This window comes from Mirounga angustirostris, unplaced genomic scaffold, assembly GCF_029215605.1.
Source record: "Mirounga angustirostris isolate CCGP_5_RB_7025 unplaced genomic scaffold, mMirAng1.0.hap1 SCAF_17, whole genome shotgun sequence".
In the NCBI taxonomy this organism is placed as follows: Eukaryota; Metazoa; Chordata; class Mammalia; order Carnivora; family Phocidae; genus Mirounga; species Mirounga angustirostris.
In genome coordinates, this window is record NW_026991725.1 from 11,655,362 (window position 1) to 11,681,780 (window position 26,419).

At 38.9% G+C, this 26,419-nt stretch overlaps 1 protein-coding gene across 2 annotated transcripts in view; it reads left to right on the top strand.

Moving 5' to 3' along the window:
• Positions 1-671: 671 nt before the first annotated feature.
• Positions 672-26,419, top strand: part of PPM1D (protein phosphatase, Mg2+/Mn2+ dependent 1D) — a 54,819-nt gene continuing 29,071 nt past the window's right edge. The window contains exons 1-2 of one of the 2 annotated variants that reach the window (XM_064583509.1): positions 672-1,359; positions 19,380-19,605. In XM_064583509.1, the coding sequence (XP_064439579.1) occupies positions 888-1,359; positions 19,380-19,605 (698 nt within the window). In that variant the 5' untranslated portion in view covers positions 672-887. Of the gene's footprint in view, positions 1,360-19,376; positions 19,606-26,419 lie in introns of both variants that reach the window. The other variant, XM_045889310.3, reaches the window with a different exon arrangement.

Here is a 26,419-nt window from a genome sequence, read left to right on the forward strand (position 1 = left end):
GGCTTAACAAAAGCTGAAAAGATCTATTTAAAATTAGTTAAAATATAACCCTTTTAAGTCTCCGACATACCTAGTTATGTGAAACAAGACTGTTCAGCGGGTGGTGGAAATTTTCCTACGTTTCCTTAACAACACAAACTGGATTGCTTGCCTCAACTCCCAGTCGGATACACCCCACCCAAATCCAGTTCAAGAGTGCCACACTTTTTCCAGCCTGCTCACAAACGACCTTCCGAAGTGAGGTTTCCCGCCATTTCACTTCAAGGAATGGATGGTCTCCTTCCCGCCCCCCGAGCCGCGAGCCTCGATCCTACGCGGCTATCCCCGCAAGGCGAGCAGCGTAACGCCAAGGGCAGTAGGCTGCATTACGATCCCGGCAGCCGAGCCCCAAAGGTGACAACCCGAGTTGCTCGGTAAGTGCTCTGCGTACGACGAAAACCCGGAGCGAAAACACCCGAATCAAAACAGAAAGCCAAGCTGGGCGCCCACGGGCCCAGCGCCCGCGCCCGAGGACGAAGCGCAGCGGTTCCTGGGAGGAGCGAGGGTTGGGGGCGGAGGGCGAGCTTGCTCCAACTCGACTCCGGATTGGTCGGGTCCAGAGAGCCGAGTGACGACAGCCGGGGAGAACGTCTGATTTGTGTGGTGGGCGCGGGGAGGCGGGGAAGCGCATTGCGCAGGCGCAGCTGCTCGGCTCTTCTCGCCCTAGTGCTCCGGCCCAGCTCTCGCGGACAAGTCCCGACATCGCGCGCCCCCCCTCCGGGACCGCCCCCTCCCCCCTCTCGGCGTCGTCGAAGATAAACAATAGTTGGCCGGCGGGCGCGGAGTGTGTCTCCCGCCGCCGGATTCGGCGGGCTGCGTGGGACCGGCGGGATCCCAGCCAGCCGGCCATGGCGGGGCTGTACTCGCTGGGAGTGAGCGTCTTCTCCGACCAGGGCGGGAGGAAGTACATGGAGGACGTTACTCAAATTGTGGTGGAGCCCGAGCCGACGGCTGAAGAAAAGCCCTGGCCGCGGCGGTCGCTCTCTCAGCCGTCGCTTCCGCAGCCGTCACCGCCGGCTCTTGCTGGCAGCGAAGTCGCGGGGAAGGGCCCAGCGGTGGCAGACCGAGAGGCTCGCGACCCTCCCCCGGACGCCGCGGCCTCGCCAGCTGCCGGTCGCTGCTGCCGCCGCCGTTCCTCAGTGGCGTTTTTCGCTGTGTGCGACGGGCACGGCGGGCGGGAGGCGGCCCAGTTTGCCCGGGAGCATTTGTGGGGTTTCATCAAGAAGCAGAAGGGATTCACCTCGTCCGAGCCGGCGAAGGTTTGCGCTGCCATCCGCAAAGGCTTCCTCGCTTGTCACCTCGCCATGTGGAAAAAACTGGGTAAGTTCGCTGCTTGTCTGCCGCCCGCCTCTTTTTCGGGCAGTTGAGGGCTTTTCTCAGAGCGCCAGCACCGCGTGGGCCCCCGGCTCCGAGAGCGCTACAAAGTGCACACTGGGGGAAGTGAAGTGTCGCCTCGGTCCGGTAGCGCTTTCCGGGGTGGAAGGGCCGGCCAAAGTGGCGCTGGGAGAGAGCGGATCGCTGTATCCCGCAGCCGCCCCGCGTCTAATTTCCACCCGGCCAGAGTCCGGGGAGCCGGTCCTCTCCCGGCTTCACTTTGGAGGCAGGCTGAGAATACGTGTTTGAAACCTGGCGCCAGATTTTGGCCAAACGATGAATTCAGAGCACTTGGTACCTGAGTCCCACGCAAAGGAAGCCGGAGACGGCAGAAATGAGAGTGTTCCCTTAGAATCTGTCATAATTTTGCTCTTGCAGGACTTGTCCCTGTCGGGTTGCCTCCTGCCGGTGGTGTCAGGTCACCAGATTGACCCCCGGTGGCTGGTAGTTAAAGTATACTGTAGACTAGTTTAAGAAGGTCAAAGGTAATCATCCAGCGACTTAAAAGTCTTGGGAGGAAATCGGTTGTGTTGATCATAAAATGGTTTTAGGATCTTTATGCATGTACTGCTTATGAAAAACAAAAGCGAGGAATGCGTTGTTACGTCTTAAACTGGCCCCACGTTAAGGGTTAGGGGTGTGTGTTAAATTGTACCAGGGCTTTTTTTTTTTTTTTTTAGTTACCTTAGCTAATTGCTGTCAGATAGTTCTCACCAGTTACTAGTTTACAGTTGTAACTGCCCGTCAAAGTAACAAGAGAAAAAAAATTACTGATATATTAAAAGGAAATAGCTTACTTTCTAAAAAATTCGGTGTAGTTGTAGTTTCATTTAAACTTTAAATTAGTTTTCTAAAGCATCCAGTGTCTCTGTACCCAACATGTGTTATTATACAGACTTAGAGCTGCTTACGCATTGCTCTGTATGAATGGCATGAATCTTTTCTGGAGAAAAGATAATAACTTCTGTCATTTAAAAAAAAATCCTCTTGTTTAATGGTACCATAATGTTGCTTTATTTTTGGCAGAGGGACAGAGAGAGAAGAGTGTAAAGATTGGTCAAATAGAGAACATTTTTAAAAAAGGTATTGTCATAGAGTTGTAGGCTAGCTTCTTTCAAAGTCTGTTTTCTATTTGCCTGGCTTTCTGCCAAAAATTGTTTGATTGACTCAAAAAACAACCAGTCCTCCTGTCAGAGGCGTTTCTCATCCAATCCCAGAGGCCCCTGTTACTTGTTTTGTTTTTGTGTAGGCAGAGCAGAGCTGAAAGCACTGCAGTATATTCCAGAAATATGTCATTTCATTGCCTGCAGGGCAACCAGGACTGGACACCAAGGTAACAAGATAGAGGAAGATTAGACACAAAGAACTATTAAGAGTCCTGTTTATTTTGCAGTACACTTGGAGCAGCATGAATTTGCCATATATTTGAGCTAAAAGGATAAAGCATAAACCCTGTCACTTGAGCATTTTTTAATAAGGCAGGGAGTGTGCCCTCAAATGCGAATGTGGTTTTGTTTTTTTTTTTTTACATACACGTGCTTTTTGAGTCAAACTTTCACTCCTATGAGGCATGGTTTAGAGCCTTATATACCAAACAGATATTCAAGTTTGCTTTGTTCCACAGCTAAGCCTTGTACTCCATCCTCAAAACTTAAAAAAAAAATGCTGAGTATAAAAAAATGCTGAGTATATGAAAGTCTTGACACAGGAGATGCAGGTTTTTTATTTTTATTTTTTAAAGATTTTATTTATTTGACAGAGTGAGAGAGGGAACACAAGCAGGGGGAGTGGGAGAGGGAGAAGCAGGCTTCCCGCTGAGCAGGAGCCCCATGCGGGCTCGATCCCAGGACCCTGGGATCATGACCTGAGCCGAAGGCAGACGCCTAACGGCTGAGCCACCCAGGTGCCCCAGGAGATGCAAGTTTTTAAGAAAAATTGTACTTCAGTCCCAAATTCATGGGTGGCTCCTCAATTTCTATAAAATAAACTCTGCAGTTTGTAATCTACAGGTCAAGCCCTTTCCACTCCAACTTTAGACTCCCTATTCGATTTTATCTGTTACAATTCTAACACATTAGTCTACTCACTTTTTTCCCAGGGCATGTTGGAATACCACATTTTCTTGAATTTTCCCCCAAAAAAGAAAACGGAAAAATAAACTCCTCAATCTCTAAGTCTGTGTGTTTTCTTCTGTGAAGACTTCTGGTTTTTTTTGGAATTAAGCATCCTTTGTTTCTCCTTTTTAGTGCTTATTAGGTTATAGCAGTGCTTCTCAAACTTTTTGTTCTTAGAACCCTTTTTACTCTTAAATGATTGAGGACCCCAAAGAGCTTTTGTTTATATGGGCTACATCTGTCATATTTACTCTGTGAGAAATTGAAACTGAGGAAAATTTAAAAGTATTTATTAATCTAGGGTACCTGGGTGGCTCAGTCATTAGGCGTCTGCCTTTGGCTCAGGTCATGATCCCAGGGTCCTGGGATCGAGTCTCACATCAGGCTCCCTGCTCTTCCGGGACCCTGCTTCTGCCTCTCCCACTCCTCCTGCTTGTGTTCCTGCTCTCACTCTCTCTCTCTGTCAAATAAATAAATAAGTAAATCTTTAAAAAAAAAAATACTAATCTAGGGCGCCTGGGTGGCTCAGTTGGTTAAGCGACTGCCTTCGGCTCAGGTCATGATCCTGGAGTCCTGGGATCGAGTCCCGCATCGGACTCCCTGCTCAGCGGGGGGTCTGCTTCTCCCTCTGACCCTCCTCCCTCTCATGCTCTCTCTCATTCTCTCTCTCAAATAAATAAATAAAATCTTTAAAAAAAACCTAATCTATTAAAAATAAACTAAATATATGTTAATATATTTAAGTGAATATGCTATTCATAATTCATTATATCTATTCAATAAATATTATTAATATAATTTAAATGAAAAGTCACTTCTGAAATACTGAAATATTCTCATAACTGCTTCTGCATTCCATCTTTTGTGCTGTGTTGTCTGGTTGAAGTATATAAACAAGGCAGCCTCACATGTATAGTAGGAAAAGGGAGGAATAGTTTAGTAGTGTTTTCAGATAATTCTGGATATTCTACACCAAAGTGATCGTTTCTTAAGGTTAGTAAAAATGGAATCTGAAACCTTATCATAGGACTTTTTATAGTTTTACATTAAAATCCATTGGTCTGTCTTGCCCTTTTTAAAAAGATTTATTTACTTATTTTTTTATTTGAGAGTGAGAGAGCACAGAGGGGAGCAGAGGGAGAAGCAGACTCCCCGCTTGAGCCCGATGTGGGGCTGGATCCCAGCACTCTGGGATCGTGACTTGAGCTGAAGGCAGGCGCTTAACCGACAGGGCCACCCAGGTGCCCCTGTCTTGCACTTTGAATGAATCCTTTACCCATGTGTAATTTATGACATGGTACATTAGTCATTTGGAAAATAATATTTCACTGAATTATGCAGATCTTCTAAATATTGATGTATTTTATTATGCAATATGAAACCATCACATTTGTTAATATTTCTGATCTCATCAGAAAAGTCTTAAGATTGGGAAGCTATCAAGTTCACTGTAGTGGATACTCATTTTCCAAATGTAAGTTTTTAAGCAGCAGTTAGAAATTTATCACTGGCAACAGATACTGTCAGTTGCTTTTCTTTCTTCTTTTTTTTAAAGAGATTTTTGTTTAAGATTTTTTTTATTTATTTGACAGAGAACACAAGGGGGGGCGGGGGGGAGCAGCAGGCAGAGGGAGAGGGAGAAGCAGGCTCTCCGCTGAGCAGGGAGTCCAGTGTGGGACTCAATCCCAGGACCCTGGGATCATGACCTGAGCCCAAGGCAGACGCTTAACTGATTGAGCCACCCAGGCACCCCATCAGTTCTTTTTCTTGAAGAGAGAGTCTCACTTTGTTTATTTTGAAGAAAATGTATGCCAGATGCCTAAATCTTACTATCATTCTTCCAAGTAAAAGTGATGGTCCATGAAAAATGGGGTTAGTTCATTCCATAATTCACAGAGTCAGAAGTACTTTTCCTCTAGATAGCCATACTGTTCAACAGAAGCCTGTTGTACATACTTCCCTTTTTGTCATACAGAATATAAAAAGATGTGTATTCATGGGTGGAGGCTTAATAAAATTAATTTTTATTGCAACATCAAGCACATTCTTAAGTAAAATTGGTTTGCCTTTTTTAAACTGCAAGTAGGGGCGCCTGGGTGGCTCAGTTGGTTAAGCCACTGCCTTCGGCTCAGGTCATGATCCTGGAGTTCTGGGATCGAGTCCCGCATCGGATTCCCTGCTCAGCAGGGAGTCTGCTTCTCCCTCTGACCCTCCCCCTTCTCATGCTCTCTCTCTCTCTCTCTCATTCTCTCTCTCAAATAAATAAATAAAATCTTTAAAAAAAAAAAAACCAAATAAACTGCAAGTAGGTGGCTATGGAGAATACAGTGACTGCTAGCTCAGTTTGGTGTCACTGCCTTGATTCCTGCTAAAACCAGCAGTTTTACCAGTGTTTTTGAACCATCAGTGAAAAGGGCAAATAAACTCTTAGAGTTTATATGAAAGTAATTTTGGCTTTGTAAAATTACTCTAAAGATCACACAGACCACTGTGAGATAATCATTGTTTTATCTGCCTCTCAGATAAATCTTGAGGTCTTTGTTGGGGGGGTGCCTTATATACTTTATAATTAATCTATTATAGCTGACTCCTTGCTCAAAGTAGCTGCTAGTTTAGTTGAATTTCTGTGGGTGAAATGATTGTCTTTTTACTTTTATTTTCTAATTAAAATAATTTTCCCCCTTTAAAAGTTGTGGTAAAATACACATAAGATTTACCATTGCCAATTTTATGTGTACAATTCAGTGGTATTAAGTACACTCACAGTATTGTGCACCCATCACCACTGTCCATTTTCAGAATTTGTTCATCATCCCATACAGAAACTCTGTAATCATTAAATGGTAATTCCCCATTACCCTCTTCCCCAGCCCCTGGTAACCTCTGTTTTACTTTATGTCACTATGAATTTGCCTATTCTAGGTACCTCATATAACTGGAATCATACAATATTTGTCCTTTTGTGTTTTATTTGACTTAGCATACTGTCTTTAAGTTTCATCCAAATTATAGCATGTATCAGAATTTTTTCCTTTTTAATGGTGAGTAATATTCTATCCTTTGTGTATACGACGTTTTGTTTGTCCATTCATCTGTTGATGGACATTTGGGTTGTTTCCACCTTTGGCTAGTGTGAAAAATGCTGCTGTGTACAAAGGTATGTAAGTGCTTGAATCTGTTTTTCAGTTCTTTTGGGTAGAAACCCTAGAAGTGGAATTAAAGTCCTTTTTTTTCATGTTTTCTTATTTTTTGATCTCAAGTTATAGTATGGGCCTAGTTTATGTATATTCACATGTATGGATTTACTGTTCTTGTGTTAATGTTTGCCTTCTCAGAAATAATGTTTTAAAGTTTGTGCTTTGTTTAGGTTTGTTCATTTGAAATAATGTTCTTTTTGCCTCTTTCTTTTGATAGTTCAGAGAAAGTAGTGAACAAATTGCAGTTTTAATTCCTGTGTATCGGGAATTATGATTTACTTATGTTATCAAGAGAGCCTCTGGAAAGATAACAGTATGTTGTTGAAATAAATGTGATCTCTGATTTGATTATGGGAAATCTACCACAGTATTTGTAGAGGAAGATGGAATATGGAATTTTTTTTGAGGGACTGTTATTTACTTCCCCTTTGTTTTGATTTTCAGTATTATTGAACAGTATCAATATTTCAGGAATTGCAAGAGAGAGGGTGTGTGTGTGTGTGAGAGTGTGTGTGGCATACGTGCATTACTTTTGCTGGTTTAAAATGATTCCAAAATAACAAAATGTAGGTGATAAATATGTCTAAAAAGATTTTTTAAATTTTTCTTTTTTTAAATTATGTTTTAATTTTAATTCCAGTATAGCTAAAATAAAGTGGAAGTTTTGTTACCTTAGTGTGACTGAGGATCAGAGCATTTACTTTAAAGAATATGACCAAAAGAATTATGAAGGGCTGGTCTTTTTTTTTTTTAAAGATTTTATTTATTTATTTGAGAGAGAGAATGAGAGACAGAGAGCATGAGAGGGGGGAGGGTCAGAGGGAGAAGCAGACTCCCTGCTGAGCAGGGAGCCCGATGTGGGACTCGATCCCGGAACTCCAGGATCATGACCTGAGCTGAAGGCAGTTGCTTAACCTACTGAGCCACCCAGGCACCCTGAAGGGCTGGTGTTAACATAAATTGTTGGTTATAGGTTTGGCAGGTAGTTTTTGTTACCTTAAAATTTAGAGATTGAAACAGAAAGAAAATGGGAGGGGTAGAGGGAAAGACAAGGGAGAGTGAGATAGAACTAAATTTGAAGAAGGGTCTCTTAAATCAAGAGAATTTTAAACCTGTATATTTTAGTTTGGTATTTCTCAGTTTTTATTTTCAAGGACTTTCACCCTCTCACACATCACATGTTTGAAAGAGTTTGCCATATTTTTCAAGTACTGATTTTTTTCTATTTTTGTTAATCATTTTTTACTTTTGATCAGTATTAGATAATCTGTTATCACATGTTGCATATATCAATAGTTCATTCCTTTTTAATTACTGAGTAGTATTCCATTGTATAGATACACTACAATTTGTTTATCCATTCACCTGTTGATGGGCATTTGGGTTGTCTGCAGTTTTGGCTGTTACAAATAAAGCTGATGTAAAGTTTTTCTTTACAGTAGAAGGCCACTAATAAATGTAGAAAGAATGATAGGATTTTAGAAAATCATATTTAGTAACCATCATAATAATGATTCAGTCAAGAAACATTAGCGAATGCTAAAACTAGTGGGTGAAAATTTGAGGAACAGAATTATATGTTAGGTTTTTTTTTTTTTAAGATTTTATTTATTTATTTAATTAACAGAGAGAGAGAGCGCCAGCGTGAGAGGGAACACAAGCAGGGGTGTGGGAGAGGGAAAAGCAGACTTCCCTCCGAGCCGGGAGCCCGATGCAGGGCTCTATCCCAGGACCCTGGGATCGTGACCTGAGCTGAAGGCAGTCGCTTTAACCAACTGAGCCACCCAGGCGCCCCTATATGTTAGTTTCTTATTGGGTACCTTAAAACAACAGAAATTTATTCTTCATGGTTCTGGAGGCCAGAACTCTGACATCAAGGTGTTAGCCTCTGTTTTGGATGCTCTGAGGGAGAATCTCTTCCATGCTCTCTCTCTCTTAGCTTCTGGTGGCTGCCAGCAATACTTGCATTTCTTGGCTTGTAGATGTATTACCTAGTCTCCACTGTCTTAATATCACCTCCTCTGTGTCTTCTCCCCTTCTCTCTCTCTCTCTTTTTTTTTTTTTTTTGCATTTTATTTATTTTTTTATTGTTATGTTACTCCCCTTCTCTTCTAAGGACACCTGATTTTGGATTTAGGGCCCACTCTAATCCAGGATGATCTCTTCTTAAGATCTTTAACCTAATTACATCCGCAGAGACCCTTTTCCCGAATAAGGTCACATTCACAGGTTCTGGGTGGGCCTGTCTTTCATGGGGTGGGGGGACCATTCAACCCACTACAAGGATTTTTATATTATCTGAGATTATCTTCCCACAAATACTTATTAATTACAAGGGGAAAAAGATTATAGTGGAGAAACCTGGTAGATACCACCTTAATCAAATGACCAAAGGTAGCATCATTTTTAATGGATAAATTGAAATTGTATACCACCTGCAATAAAAAGATCATATTTAACACTTCTGTGATATTCCTTCCAAAAATGCATAATCTGAATACAAACATGAGGAAACATGAAACAAATCCAAATGGAGGATATTCTTAAAATGATTGGTATAGTACTCTTAAAAAGCATCAAGGAAACAGAGGAATTGTTACAAATTGAAAGACTAAAGAGATATGAGTAAATAAAGTGGTCCTGAATTTTATCCTTTCATTTTAAAGCATATTATTAGGATAATTGATAAAAATTTGAATGAGATCTGTAGATTTGATGTAGATTTTTTTTTTTTTTGAGATTTTATTTATTTATTTGACAGAGCAAGAGCAGGAATACAAGCAGGGGGAGTGGGAGAGGGAGAAGCAGGCCTCCTGCTGGGAGCCCGATGCGGGGCTCGATCCCAGGACCCCGGAATCATGACCTGAGCCGAAGGCAGACGCTTAACAACTGAGCCACCCAGGCGCCCCAGATTAGATGTAGATTTCTGATATTGATGGTTGACTGTGGACATGTAGAATGCCCTTGTTTATAGGAATTAGATAATGTAATTGTATTTGGGATTGTAGCATATCTTGTTGGTCATTTAGTCTCTATCATTTCAAGAAAAAGTAATTCTTTGAATTATTCATGCAAAAAAGAAAAGGCAAACCTGAAGTAACAGGTCTCAAGTTCAGAAATCTGAATATCTCCAGGAATTAAGGTAGCAGTTTCATCAGGGCCCTGCTGCTACATGCATACCAGATAGCCAAGGCTATATTTATTTGTTTCACTAAAGAGGATAAATCAGAAACTGCAGCTGTATTTAGGGTCACCATTTGAATATAATCCATTGTCATTTTCCAAGAGCGATCAGACTTTCCTCCCCTTTTCTCTTGTTTTAATGGTGACAACCAATTTTTGTGATTCTTTGAGAGAGGAAGTAATGCTTTCAGTTTACTGTTTTGGAGGAGAGTATCGTTAGTGGGGTGCTCCAAAATCTTACACTTGGCCTTTTCTGCTATAATAGACTTCCTGACCTATCAATTAAGAGCTATGAGGGGAAGCTATTCATTGCTGCAGTTATTTGGGGACTAAACTACCTGTGGGATAGGTTTGGGATTCCCCTGAGTCTGAGGTGGACTGGACTCAGTCTTCTTTAGTACTTGACCTCCATGAGCCTTAGCTCTGATCAGTGGACTGTGGTTTTGTTCTGTTAGCTCCAGATTTATCCTAGAGCCATCCTTCAGTAGTTACTCAATGATGTATTTCTCTTTCCTCAGTGTATAGCTACATGTGAAAATGGCCACATACCATTTTGAAGATTAACAGTACTCCTTTAATTAAACATGGAAGGTTTTTTGTTTTTTGTTTTGTTTCTTGTTTTGTTTTGTTTTTGGAATCAAATAAGGCCTTGTGAGTGACCATTCTGGAGATCCATTTTTTCTTCTACCCTGTTGTCAGTTAGGTAAGGTACCCTGCCAGTTTTGCTTTGGGTTCTTAACTACTCCTGTCTGATCTGTCACCTCAGGATTCTCCCATCCCTACACAGATCAGGGAACCAATTTTAGTTTTAGCCTCTTTCATTAGTATTCCTTGCCTAGAGGGGAGTCAATAAAGTGTGTTTAAAAGATTTTAGTGTTTACCTAATTACTTCCGTAAGCATTTAAGTTGAAGAAAGTCATCTGAATCTTTCTTGGGGATAGATATATGGGATTCATAGGCATGTAATAGATTAATTATTTCCTCTATTTCACTGTTTGTTTTCTAGAGCTGCTGTAACAAAGTTCCAAAAATTGGTTGGCTTAAAACCAAAGAAATCTATTGTCTCAGTTTTGGAGGCCTAAAGTTCAAAATCTAGGTGTTGGCAGGGCCATGCTCTTTCTATACTCAACTCTGAAAGTTCTAAGGGAGACTGTTACCTTGCCTCTTCTAGTTTCTGGTGTTTACAGGCAATCCCTGGCATTCCCTGACTTGTCGATGTGTCATCACTTTAGTACTCTAGTCCAATGGTCATCTTCTTCCTGTGTGTCTTTACATCATCTTCCTTCTGTGTGTTTGTCTTTGTGTTAACATTTTCCCTTTTTATAAGAACACCAGTCATACTGGGTCAGGGCCCATCCTAATGACCTTATTTTAACTTGATTACCTCCGTAAAGACCCCTATTTCCAAATAAGGTCACATTCTGAGGTACTGGGTATTAGGATTTCGAATATCTTTTTTCTTTTTTTTTTTAAGGTTAATTCCTTTTTAAAAAATTTTTTTGGGGGGCGCCTGGGTGGCTCAGTTGTTAAGCATCTGCCTTCGGCTCAGGTCATGATCCCAGGGTCCTGGGATCGAGCCCCACATCGGGCTCCCTGCTCCGCGGGGAGCCTGCTTCTCCCTCTCCCACTCCCCCTGCTTGTGTTCCCTCTCTCGCTGTGTCTCTGTCAAATAAATAAATAAAATCTTAAAAAAAAATTTTTTTTTAAATTATTTTTTTATTATGAATATCTTTTCTGAAGGGACACAATTTAATCCATAATCCATCATCCCAAATCATATCAGTCAGTCATAACAAATTTGTTGTTTTTCAGAGTCATATTGCCTCTTAGGCCAGGTTTCAGTCTAGGTTTGCATTAGCTGACCCAGAAAAGTTTTATAACCACAGTTCTAAGCTAGTAGACTGCAGACTATCTGCTTATCTTCCTACTATTACTTTATTGATAAGGCCAGCCTTATCTTACCACTGTATACCATGGGCTGTTTGTTACCATCTGGAATATGAACGAGAGTCCTGATGCCTTCTATCCCTTACTGGTTCCATAACTAATTGACATTTTTCTGAGGGTTAGTGGCCTGCAAACTATTTGTGATACAAGTTATGTATTACAGTTATTTGAAAGTAACACTAACTTGGTCTACATTAGGAAGGAAAAGAATATGGGAATTTATTGGAGGGACATTGGGTAGGTCACAGAATTAATTGGAAGACTAAACCAGATCTCAGAGTGGACAGAACCTGGTTAGGGTACCTCTGGGCCTCTAGGTGATAGGAACTAGTGGACACTCACTGAAAGGTTTTCGTCTCTGGGATGGATCAGCTCCACAGTTTTCTGGCATTATGCCTTTCTAAGATGCAAATATCTGAAAGAGTCTGACCTGGTTTATTGCCCTCTAGGCTAGGAGCAAGCAAGTTTTTCAGTTGCATTAGAGAAAGACTGCATGCAGTGGAGGTTGTGTATGTACTCCAGAACAAAATTGGGATGCTAGTACTAGGGGGAGGGATGGGGGGGCTGGACAGGTGCACACTATATTTAGTACTATAAATAAGGGCTCAAGTGAAAGCCACATAGCTTTATGCTTCATTTGGATTATTCCCCCAGGAAAAAAAAAATTCTCAAAGCTGAATTATTTGTTTAAAGAATGTACATCTTTTGATGGTTGTGGGTATTTGTTTTCAAATTGCTTTCCTGAAAGCTTTACATCTCCATACTACTTTGGCATTAGAATTCTGTAACAACTCTTAGCATAGTGATTTAGGAGTATGTTATATTGCCTGGGTTTGAATCCCAGATATTCCACTTAACTATCTGTATGACCCTGGGTAAAACTTCTTTGATCTGGAGCATACTCATCTCTAAAATAGAGATGATGATAGTACTTCCCTCCTGAGAGTTAAATAATTTGGTACATATTATTTGGTACATGGTAAGTACATAAGTTCCTCAAGTTTTAAATTTATTACAAAAAAACATACATTCTGTACTTATTTATAATAATTTTATTTTATTCAGACGTTTCATACTTTTTTGTTTTGAAAGACTTTATTTGATAGAGTGCGCACAAGTAGGCAGAAAGAGGAGAAGCAGACCCACTCCCCCACCCCCGCTGAGCAGGGAGCCTGATGAGGGACTCAATCCTAAGACCCCGGGATCATGACCCGAGCCGAAGGCAGACGCTTAACTGACCGAGCCACCCAGGTGCCCCTAGAAATTTCATACCTTTTTTAAAGATTTTATTTATTTATTTGAGAGAGAGAATGAGAGACAGAGAGCATGAGAGGGAGGAGGGTCAGAGGGAGAAGCAGACTCCCTGCCGAGCAGGGAGCCCGATGCGGGACTCAATCCCAGGACTCCGGGATCATGACCTGAGCCGAAGGCAGTCGCTTAACCAACTGAGCCACCCAGGCGCCCATAGAAATTTCATACTTTTGTTTTAAAATTTATTAGTCTTTGTTTTAATGGCTCATACATATTTTCTTGCTTAAAAATACTTTCCGTAAGTTAGGAGTCATGTACTGATACTGTCTTTCTAATATACTCCTAGTTTTTTTTTTTTTTTTTTTTTTAAGATTTTATTTATTTGACAGAGCAAGCACAGGCTGGGGAGTGGGAGAGGGAGAAGCAGGCTCACCACTGAGCAGGGAGTCTGACGGGGAACTCTGTCCCAGGACCCCAAGATCATGACCTGAGTGGAAGGCGGAGGTTTAACTGACTGAGCCACTCAGGCGCCCAATATGCTCCTAGTTTTAAGACATTTGTTTATAAGTCATTTTTTAAAAATTAAAAGATTAAAATGAAAAGTAGAAAAAAAGACAAATTATAAAGATGTTGATTCCTTAATATATAAATTTATTGCAGTTTTAATCAGAACCTCAACAGGTTTTTTTTTTTTTTAAAGATTTATTTATTTGAGAGAAAGAGAAAGAACTCGAGTGGGAGGAGCAGAGGGAGAGGGAGAGAGAATCTCAAGCAGACTCCACATTGAGCACGGAGTCAGATATGGGACTCCATCTCACTCACGACCCTGAGATCACAACCTGAGCCGAAACCAAGAGTCAGGCACTTAAACGACTGCGCTGCCCAGGCGCCCCAGGGTTTGTTTTTGTTTTTGTTTAATTTCCAAGTTGCTTCTAAAGTTTATTTGGAAAAATTCTTGAGAATTGAGAAAGAATAATTGGGGGATACTTAAACTCCCAATTATTGAAAAGAACCATAAATAGATTAGTAGAATGTGTCTAGAAATAGATCTGAGGCAAAATGTAGCATATGATAAAAAGTGACTTTTCAGATGAAGAAAGCATGGATTGTTGGGTATTTTTAGATCATTGCAGAATATCTCTTTGCACATATTGGGGCTTTTGACCAAAAAATGTGATTTAAATATTAATATTATATCTTTGAATATCCTTTTTTTTTTTTTTAAAGCTCTTTTTCTTCTTTTCCATCTTGTTTTAGGTGCTTTTTGCAAACTGCTGGTAGGTCTTAGGTAAATTTTGTTTTCTGAATGTGCCTAAGAACGTTTTTTTCTGGGAGTTCACCTCATTAATACTTATTATGTTAATAGATTTTTATTTTTTTAGGTTCTTAGCTGCAAAAAACCAATAAGCTAGTTTGAAAAGAAAAGGTTTTAACGAGATCTGTAATTAACCCACAAAATAACTGAAAAGGCTAAAGAAACATTCAACATACTCTAGGCTAAGCTTCTAGGAATAATATCTGTAACCAAACTGGGAAACTAGATGGGCTGGGGAGCTATGTGCTGTGATCTACGCTTGCAAAATTGATGCCTTCATCCTGCTGCTGCTGCTTTTTTTTTTTTTTTAACTTTAAACAAATTGTGAAATATAGCATACATATAGAAAAGGCCATAAAACATAAATGTACACTTCAGTGAAGAGTTGTAAAATGAACACCATCTGGTTAAGAAAGAGAACATTGCCTATACTACAGAAGCTCCCATATGTCTTTTCTCATCACATATTTTTATCTTCTCTCAAGGCGTAACCACAGCCTGACTTTTGTGGTGATAGTTCTGGTGGGGTTTACTTCTTTTCTTTTAAGAGATTTTATTAATTTTTTGATTGATTGAGAGCCTGTGGGATGGGAGAGATGGAGAGAGAGAATCTTAAGAGATTGAAGAGGGAGACAGAATCTTAAAGAGAGAGAATCTGAGGCAGGCTCCAATCCCCGTGTGAGGCCTGGTGTGGGGCTGGATCTCAGGACCCTGAGATCATGACCTGAGCCCGTATAAGCAGTGCAGCTCTGAACATTCATATATATTATGTGTACATGTACATTATTTCATGGTATATATCTAGGGATAGTGAATGGTCAAAGTATATACATATCTTCATTTTTTGATAATGCCTAGATGGTTTCTGAAGTGGTTATATCAGTTTATACTTCCACGAGTAGTTTAATAGAACATGTTCCACATTCTTAATGACAGTTTCTATTGTCAGACTTTAATTTATGCAGTCTGATAATTATATAGTGGTATCTCATGGTGGTTTTTAATTTGTATTTCCCTGTTGATTAAAGAAGCTGAACACCTTTGCAAGTTTTTTGTCTGTTTGGAATTCCTCTTTTGCAAAAGGCCTGTTCGAGCCTTTTGTCCATTTTTCTGTTGCATAGTTTGTCTTGTTGATTTGTTTTGTAGGGGCATTTTTATATTCTGGATACCATTTCTGTGGTGTGTTATTACAAATTACATTTTGTGAGTTGTCTTTTCAACTCTAGTAATGGTATCTTCTGATGAACAGAAATTTTTAATTTTAATGGTAGTATAGCTTCTTAATCATTTTCTTTCTTTCTTTTTTTGGTTATTAAATAATTTGTTTTTTGTATTGCATTTATAAAGAAAACAGACAATGAATCCAGTAGAAAGAATAAAAATGCATTTGGGGTGGTAACTGACAGCGATAGAAATCCTTTAGTGAGATTGTGGCAATTTGACAGTATTATGATTAAGTTCAATAAAGGTACATGGGGTACTTGGAAGATCAAATTCTATAGCTGCCTCTTTCTACGGCTTCTAATTCATCTGGCTCCTTAAACGATAGGGGGAAAAGCCCTTATTTGGTAGGAAAACATTTCCAGAAAGAAGTTACAGGTTCTTTCATTAAAATTTCTTCTCACATCAGTTGTTAAAATGGGGCCTTCTATTTGTGTTTTGGTTATTTCACTTTAATATCGTCACCAGAATTCCTGTAATTGCACAATTGTTATTTTACAGTGTAGACAAGAATTCAGTTCTAGTCTGCTATTGCTTCAGCTATATATATATATATATAGCTGAAAAGCCAATTCCTCCACAGCCATTGGGCATCCTAGGTGAATTTGGCCTTGATTGGGCTATGCCAAAGACTAATAAGACTAAAATGTGAAACAGTCTCTCACCCTGTACCCTTGTCTTTCCATTAAAACACCCTTTAAATTATAAGCATCTTTTTTATTTATTTATTTATTTTATTTTAATTTTTATTATTTTTTAAAAGATTTTATTTATTTATTTATTTTTATTTTTAAAAGATTTTTATTTATTTATTTATTTAACAGAGATAGAGAGAGAGCACAAGTAGGCAGAGCGGCAGACAGAGGGAGAAGGAGAAGCAGGCTCTCCGCCGAGCAGGGAGCCCGATGCGGGGCTCGATCCCAGGACCCTGGGATCATGACCCGAGCCGAAGGCAGCCGCTTAACCGACTGAGCCACTCAGGCGCCCCTTATTTATTTTTTTGACAGAGAGATACACAGTCAGAGAGGGAACACAAGCAGGGGGAGTGGGAGAGGGAGAAGCAGGCCTCCCGCGGAGCAAGGAGCCCGATGTGGGACTCGATCCCAGGACCTCGGGATCATGACCTGAGCCGAAGGCAGACGCTTAACCGACTGAGCCACCCAGGCGCCCCATAAGCATCCTTTTTAAAAAGAGCTATGAAGATGATGAGCTCATCCTTTTATTCATTGTCTCTAAGACTCAAATTTTCTAGTGTATCTCCTATTGCCAGCATAGGGATGAGAAGGGGAAAGGGTGTTAATCATTTTCTTTATATGGCTAGCCCATCCTTTGTCTTTAGGAAATCCCTTCCTATCCTGAGGTCATGAATGTACCTTCCTGTATATTTTCTAAGCATTTTAGCTTTGCTTTTCATATTGGGTCATTTAATGTGTCTGGAATTGATTTTTTTTTGTGCGTGGCATCAGGGACCCAAAGTGTTGGGATTTTATTGTTTTGTTTTGTTTAATCTTGTCCCAATTCCATGTACTAAAAGTCAATCTTTTTTTTTTTTTTTTTTTTTTTGAGATTTTATTTATTTAGTGGGGGAATGAGCGGGAGGGGAGGGGCAGAAGGAGAGGGAGAAGCAGACTTCCCACTGAGCAGGGAGCCCGACCCCAGGGCTCAGTCCCAGGACCCTGGGATCATGACCTGAGCAGAAGGCAGACGCTTAACCAACTGAGCCACCCAGGCACCCCTGAAAGTCAAATCTTTTCTCCACTATTCATGTATCAAGTGTTTAAAAATGCATGGGTCTGTTTCTCTGCTCACTATTCTGTTCTTTTGGCCCACTAGTTTACAACTTTTCCATGAAGGTCTTGTTAGAGATTTGTTAGCATTATTCCCAGATACAGTATACCTTTTGCTGCTGTTGTGAATGGTATCTTTTTTTAAAAGTTACATTTTGTAATTTTTTTGTTGCTGGCTTTGGGAAATAGCGTTGGGTTTTTTTTTAATATAACAATTTTTATATTCAGTAACCTTACTGAACCTTATCAATGCCAATCTACAGATGCTTTTGATTCTTCCACAGATGTTTTCTTGGGGGCCATTTTCTCTTTGTATACTCTTGATGCCTCTTAGGCTGTTTGCTTTTCTTAAACTAAAACAAACAAACCTAACATTTATTGAGCACTTACAATGTGTCTGGTACTGTGCAGGTGGTTTTTACATGTGTATGTATATGAATTTCTGGCTTCATCAATAATGGTAGCCATTCTGTTTCCCTCAGCAATTGTGAAGGTCATTATTTCATATGCTGCAAGCAGCCCTCTGTTGTGAGTGACAGGGCATTCTGTAGGGTGGATTCCATCTGCAGGATGAGATGAGATGCGCTGTAGGATTCAAGAAATGTCTTTTCGGCATATGTAATATTGTAAAGAAAAGAACTCTAATTAGTCTGAATATGCTAGAGATGCCTTGTGGCTATGAAAGTTGTGTGGCACCCCATCCAGGTTTTCAGGCCCTATTTCTTCCACCTCATCCCTGTTGAGACCCTGTTGTCTCTATCAGCAGATACATCACTTTCCTGAAGAGAGGTGTTATAGGAACTAAAATGTCGCTTAGGAACTAAAATGTTTTAGTTTTTACTATGCGGAGAGTTTAGGCACTGACCTAGCTCCTGCAGTTATAAATAAACCTGTCAAGCTTCTGCCATCCATTCCTATCTCAGCCTTTGCCACTGTCTCTGAGTTTGAGCTTTTCAGGGACTCTGTTAACAGGGAAAACTGATGTATTGCCTTTATGACTGTGCTTTTCACTTATAATGGACTACAAGTTTTGTATTCTGATTTTCCCTTAATTCCATTTCTTTAAGATTCCACGGATTCCTCAGATTTGTGTATGACCTTCCTCTGTGTTTCATGACTGCTGTGGACTTTTTCTAATATTTATATTCTGTCCTTTCAGTGGGATTTTGGTGAGGAGACTGTGTCAGTGTTTGGATTCAGTTGGCTATCTTGAACTGTAAATTGTAGTTTGTTTAATATCACAGAATATTTCAGAATATTTTAATGATGAATGTAATTAGTCAATATAAGGTTTTGGAATTAAATATATTGGGTCTCTGCCACTTAATATTTGAGTTATCTTAAACAACTTAATCTTAACTATTCAAACTATTGATTCCTTATCTGTAAAATGAAAAAAAGCGGGAATAATTTTACCTATCTTGTAGGTTTGTTGCAAGTATTATTTGAGATAATACATGTAAAGCTCTTAGCATGGAACCTGGTACACAATAAGTGCTGAATAAAAATGTTATTTATTAGATTTTAAATATCCAAAATAACTATTTCAAAAACAAATCAAGTAGCTGTTCCTGAAAATCTTTTAAAAGAGAGATTAATAAATAGATGCTAAGCTACAGGCTATAGAAAAAAAGCTTTGAACACATACCTGCCACTAAATGTAGTTAGGACTAAGACATGTGGAACTAGTAAATCTGTCCTGTAATATTTTTCTCCCGGGATTGGTTTGATGGTTGTAATAAAATTATATTATTTATAAAATTAATTTATTAATATATTGATGAAATTAACACAAGTTCTTTTTGAATAGCTTTAAAAATGTTCTTAAATTTTATCCTATGTAACTCAAGTTTTAACATGCTAATTCAGCACACGTTGCCATTTTTATTCTGACAACCATATTAATGTTTAAATCTGGAAGAGTAAAATATTTTATTTCTTATTACAGCAGAATGGCCAAAGACTATGACAGGTCTTCCCAGCACGTCAGGGACAACTGCCAGTGTGGTCATCATACGGGGCATGAAGATGTATGTAGCTCACGTGGGTGACTCAGGGGTGGTTCTTGGAATTCAGGATGACCCGAAGGATGATTTTGTCAGAGCTGTGGAGGTGACACAGGACCATAAGCCAGAACTTCCCAAGGAAAGAGAACGAATCGAAGGACTTGGTGGGAGGTAATCATTCTGCTGTTTTTTTTTTTTTTTTGTCTTTCGTCTCTTGGTTCTATTTAGTTCTTTTCTGCTTTACTAACCAGATTGACCTATTACTCCCTTTTAGTGAAGTTACTTTCTCAATATTGCAGGTTTTTAGTTTGTCTGATAAAGTACCCGTCTGCATTCATATTTACCTCATTATTTTGAGTTGACTGTTTTATTTCTGATAATGGCTCCAGAGGGAAATAATATTTTAATGGGAGTCAAATAATACATACAAGGATTTATTGATCACCTTTTACATAAATACTGCAGCATGACTTTCAGAATCTGGACAGAGCAGCCCTTAGGGTTGCAGAGTAGAACAATTTGAATCTGGCTTAGGGAGCAGAATTTTGTTATCATTAACCTTCAGCTTTTTTTCTTTGATTTGTACCTCAGATATGCTGCAAACCTTTCTTACTATTTTCTTTTGTCTGTTTCAAGTTATTGTCTCAGTGTATAATTTGTAAACTATGAACTAAAGTGGCTTCATAATATTTTATGATGCAAACTAAAATGTAATAAGATTACTCTAAAAATCAGAGGAATGAATAACACGAGAAAATGTAAAACTTAGCCCAATACTAAGTTTTAAAAATTGAAGGTATAAGGCAAGTTAAATAGAATCCAATGTTTTCTAAATAATTATTCTAACTAAAGCCTTACCACTGATATTATTACTTGCCTCCTTTATCTTCTATTAAATCCAAATAGACTTTTTCAGAGTATTAATAAACTAACTGGGGGAAAGAATTTACGTGTTAACTTAAACTATAAGCTAAAATCAGTAAGAAAACACTAAGAAACCACCCCCAGTAGGTGAATAGAGGACTTTGAACAACAACAAAAATGCAGAAGAGTAGCAAACATTTGAAAAAAATTATTAAAATGAAACTATTTCCTGTTGTTAGGTTAGCAAAGTTAAAAAAAAAAAGATACTTCTCAATATTTTTGTTGAAATGGGAATCCTGTTGGTAGGATTATAAATTGGTCTGACCTATATAGACTATAATTCATACCCACTAGCTTCAGATGTTTATAGACTCAGTAATTTCAGGAATGTACTCTAAAGAAATCTGAAATGTGGACCAGAATATCTGAACAGTTATTGGTTGCAACAGTGTTTAAAGACTGTTTAAGGCTGGAAATAACTTGAAGGCACACAGCTGAAGAATGGTTAGGTATATATAATACATATTTATAACACTAAATATGATATAGCCATTAAAAATAATGTTTATAGATAGATTTTTTAAAATCATGGTGTTATGAAATTTTTCCAACATAGGCAAAGGTAGTAAGAGTAGTATAATGAACTCCCACATCTATGGGGAATTTTTAATAATATAGGTTAATTAATGCTTATTGGTCACAAAATTATATTTGTAGTGTGATTTGCAGCTATGCAGAGAAATAGGAGTAGTATAGAAATACACCAAATGTTAATGATTTTCTGTGTGATGATTTACACACACACACACATTTTTTTTAATGGTAGCATTCATTTGGTTAAATTTAGGTTAAATTTGGTAGCATAAAATGATATACTTTAGAAGGTCTCTCAACTGCTACTGGCACACAGGCCACCTAGTTCCCCTCCCCCTCAAGAAACCAGTATTACTTTGTATCCTTTGGTAGAGATTCATGCATGATCAGATATGAAGCTGTATCATATATGGATGTACCATCATTTATTTAAGTACTCTCCTGTTGAAGAGTATTTCTAATTTTTTTTATTACAAACACTACTGTAAAATGAAAAATCCTGTACATGTATCTTTTTGTACATATATATTTGTGGGATCGTTTCCTAGAAGGAATTGCTGGGCCAAAGAGGAGTATGTTTTGAATATTGATAACTGTTAGTCTCCATGGAGGTTGTACCAGTTTATATTAATGTCAGCAGTGTATGTGGATGCCCTTGACAGCATACTTCTAGAACTTTTTTGATCATATTGACTTTTAGGTTAAAACAGGGGGAAACTTGGTGATATTTTAATTTTAATTTGTCTTACAAGAAAGGTTGAATATCTTTTTGTTTAATAGCTATTTATATTTCCTTTTCTGTGTATTTCTGTTTAAACTCCATTTTAGGGGGAAGATTGTTAGCCTTTTTTTATTAATGTGTAAGAGCTGCTTATACAATTAGAGAAATTAGTCTGATGTATGTAATGTGTTTCAGGTGTTTCACGATTTGACTTTCAATCATGGCACTGGAATTTCTTTTCCACATGGAAGTTCTTTTTAATTTAGTTTAGTCTCTTCTGTTACGACTTTCATTTTTTTGTGCTGTACATATAGTTCTCTCATTCTGAGATTATTAAAAAGTATTCTATATTCTAGTACAGCAGTTATAACCATTTTTGGGTTTAGCAGCCCTTTATACTCTTAATAATTGAGGACCTCAAAGTTTTTTGTTTGTATGGGCTATACGTAATGACTTTAGAAACTAAAAATAGAGACATTTTCAAATATTTGTTCATTGAAAAATAATATATATTTTTAAAGATTTATTTATCTGAGAGAGAAAGAGCGTGGGGCGCCTGGGTGGCTCAGTTGGTTGGGCGACTGCCTTCGGCTCAGGTCATGATCCTGGAGTCCCGGAATCGAGTCCCGCATCGGGCTCCCTGGTCGGCGGGGAGTCTGCTTCTCCCTCTGACCCTCCTCCCTCTCATGCTCTCTGTCTCTCATTCTCTCTGTCTCAAATAAATAAATAAAATCTTTAAGAAAAAAAAAAAAGAAAGAAAGAGCATGAGTGGGAGTGTGTGAGTGGGGGGATGGGCAGAGGGAAAGGGAGACAAGCAGACTCCCTGTTGAGTGGAGAGCCCGCTCCTGGGCTGGATCCCAGAACCCTAAGATTATGACCTGAGCTGAAATCAAGAGTCAGATGCTCAAATGACTGAGCCACCCAGGGGGCCCCTGAAAAATAACAATATTAAACCCATTGTGTTGGGCACCTAGGTGGCTCAGTCAGTTAAGCGTCTGCCTTCGTCTCAGGTCATGATCCCAGGGTCCTGGGATCGAGTCCTGCATCAGGCTCCCTGCTCTGCAGAGAGCTTGCTTCTCCTTCTCCCTCTCTCTTTCTCTCTGTCTCTCATGAGTAAATAAATAAAAATTTAAAAAAATACATAAACCCATTGTGTTAACATAAAGAACTTTTTTTTTTTTTTTTTTAAGATTTTTTGTTTATTTATTTGACAGAGAGAGACACAGCGAGAGAGGGAACACAAGCAGGGGGAGCAGGAGAGGGAGAAGCAGGCTTCCCGCAGAGCAGGGAGCCCAATGTGGGGCTCGATCCCAGGACCCTGGGATCATGACCTGAGCTGAGGGCAGACGCTTAACGACTGAGCCACCCAGGTGCCCAAAGAACATTTTTTTAAGTGAAAAAATAGCTATTTCCCAAACACATATTTAGAGAGAGACTTGGCATTGTTTTACATTTATAAAGTCTCCTTAATGTCTGGCTTAATAGGTGACATCTAGATTCTCATATCTGCTTCTCCCTTCAATCTGTTAGTTTTTTTGGTTGCAGTATCCGAAGTAAAACTGGTCTTTCATAGATATATAATTGGAAAAGGGAGGAGTATTTTTTTTAAATATTTTTATTTATTTATTTATTCATGAGAGAGAGATAAGCAGGCTCCCCAAGGAGTAGGGAGCCTGATGTGGGACTCGATCCCAGGACCCCGGGATCATAACTTGAGCCGAAGGCAGACACTCAACCATCTGAGCCACCCAAGTGCCCAGGGAGGAGTATTTAAATAGCTTTTTCATGTATGGGGATATTCTTCTTTGATACCGTTCTAAAACTCAAAAAGAGGTAGTTTCTTAAAGGTTAATAATAGTGTGGTGTCTGAAATTATATCAGTGACCTTTTTATATGCTTACATTCCAGACCCATAGGTGTATCAATTAAGAGCCATTGGTTAAATGATTTTTTTATTAATAGATTTTATTTTTTAGAGCAGTTTTAGATTCATGACAAAAGTAAATGGAAAGTACAGAGAGTTACTATATATTCTCTGCCTCCTCTTAAATGCACAGCTCCCACTATCAACAACTTATACCAGAGTGGTATATTTATTACAATTGATGATCCTACATTGACATATCATTATCACCCAAAGCCCATAGTTTACATTAAGAATGTTCTAGAGTTTTGACAGATATATAATGACATGTATCTACCATTATAGTATCATAAGAATAGTTTCACTGTCCTAAAAATCCTGTGTTCTCTGCCTGTTTATCCCTTCCTCCTTCCTTACTTATGGGAACCATTGGTCTCTTTATGTCGCTATAGTTTTGCTTTTTCCAGAAGATCATATAGTTGGAGACGTGTAGTATATAGTCACCATGTGTGATTTTGTAACATAGGCATTGGTCACTTGTGAAATATTGGTTTGCTGAGTTACACAGATCCAAGTATTGACACATTTTATTATATAATGTATCAAATCTTGTAGCCTCTCAAAAACTCCACTGTATACACATGGTCTTATGAAAATAATTTTGACCTAGCAGACCCCCTGTAAAGATCTGGGGGACTCCCAGGGGCCTCTGAACCATATTTTGAGAACCACTTTTCTAGTACTTAAATGGTTTCATCTTGTACATTTTAACCTTCAGTCTCTCTGGAATTTTTAAATCTGAGCTGTGTAGTAGGGATACAAGTTAATATTTTTTTCTCAATGGCCATTAATAGCTACTAGAACAATTATGTATCTTTTTCTTACTGATTAGAAGGGTAACCAGGCATAAAATCCCTCTTTCGTGGGAAGATGAACTTGAGTTTACCCTCTTCTAGCACTGTTTGTCTGGTTAAGATGGAATGTCAGTTCTGTTATAAGGTACCATTGCTTATGGTAGAATGATCCTTAAATTGGAACTGTATCTGGATAGAGAAGATTTTGAGTGGACTATACAGACCTTATTAGCTGCCCAAATACATGCAGTTTGACTTGTGCAGGGACTGGTAAGTCATGGGCTATTATAAGACACTGATTCCTGGGGTATATGAAGTTTACCTGTGGCACATGAAGCCTGTTTATGGGGTCTAGAAAATGGCTCTTGGATTTCTCTTAAGGACTATTGCTGGAGACAGTGTAACTGAAGCTGCCATGCTGGCATACTGTTCCCTGTTCTGTATCCTACAAAGTTAAATGAGCCTGGTTTCATGCTGTCATCTGTTTGATCCTATGAGTGTGAAGGTCAGTCTGTATCTGAGACCACTGCTCTTAGTCATGCAAAGTGGGCTTTGCAATTATAAACTAAATTCCTGTATATATTTGGGTCTTTTTCTGGGCTTTCTATTTTTTATACTGTATGTTCATGTACCAGTAGCATACTTTTTTAAAAGAAATTGTGGCTTCATTATAATTTTTAATATTGGTAGTCCTGATCCCTTTTCATTAATCTTTTAAAAAATATTTGCTTGACTATTCTTTATTTTTCTATATGAATTGTTAAATTTATATCCTTTGATTTTTAATAACTTTTTTTAGAGTTTATGTTTTTTTTTTTGTCTTATCACTTAAAATACCATCTGGATGGTTGGACAGATGCTCTTTGCCATTTGGGAGCAGGTGTCTTTTTGCACAAATTGAGCTGTTTTATTATAAGTTATTTCCTCCTTTCCCTGTGTCTCACCCTAGGCAACTGGCCAGTGCTCTGTTTTTTCAGCCTTCTGTTGCTGCTCAGTCAGCTCTCTGCATATCAGGCTGTTCCTTTGTGTATGCCTTTTAATCATACAGGACAACAGCAGGGAGTGCAATAAAAGCAGCATCTTTTATAACATTGCTTTGTTTTTTTGATACTGGATTTAAAACTTCGTTTTAACCAGTTCCATTATTTGTTTTTTTTGTTCCTCAGAAGCGTAGAGACAATAATATCTTTGACTATTAAATATCAAGAGAGCGTCTACTTAAGAGTTTTAGTGGAAACAATTTGGGTAGCTACTGTAATTACCTAAGTATTAAGCCTTATATTTTAGGGAGCAGGTTTAGGAAAGAACAATAGGACTTAAGGTGGTATGAAGGCAGAATGATTGTGTCTCTCCTTGTGTTTGTTTTTTGAGGAGCAGCACTGAAGAAAGCGTGAAATAACAAAATGACTGCCTTTGGTATTCTAGCTTGCTATGACCTAGAACAATGTTGCTTTAAGGATTGTGAATTAAACTAAGTGGGTTCTCAAAAGGGACAGTAAATAAACAACTCTCCAATTTCTTTTCTGTGTTGTTATTGACAACCTTTAGTGACCATTCTGTACTTGCTTCATTCTTCCTCTCTATCTAATAGAGTTGCCACTAGCCACATATGGCTGTTTAAATTTAAATATAATTTAGTTACAATGAAAATAAAAAATTCACTTCCTCATTAGCACTAGCCACAGTTAGAGTGCTCAGTAGCCACACAGGGCAGAGTGAACATTTCCATCATTGCAGAGTTTTATGAGACAGAGCTGCTCAAATCTCCTGGCCTGCTTTTGTTAGATAAGTTTGTTATCTACTTCAGAAAGAAGGTTGAGGCTGTTCTGCCATATTCATGTTTTTTTTGGCTCAGAGTAAGAGTGGCTATTTCTCATTTATAAGGCTTATGCCTTTATTTTGCTTCTCTTAGGATTTTTATTCCATTTGTTATCTCTTTTATTTTATTTTTTTCTAGTATTTTCATTCTTTTGAAGTTGGAGCAGAGATAGCAAAGCCATAGTTGGGGGTTAACTGGCTAGCAGCTGCTGAGGTGTATGACATTTTATAGTGACATTCCTTTGAGAGTGGTCACCATTATTTGTCCTG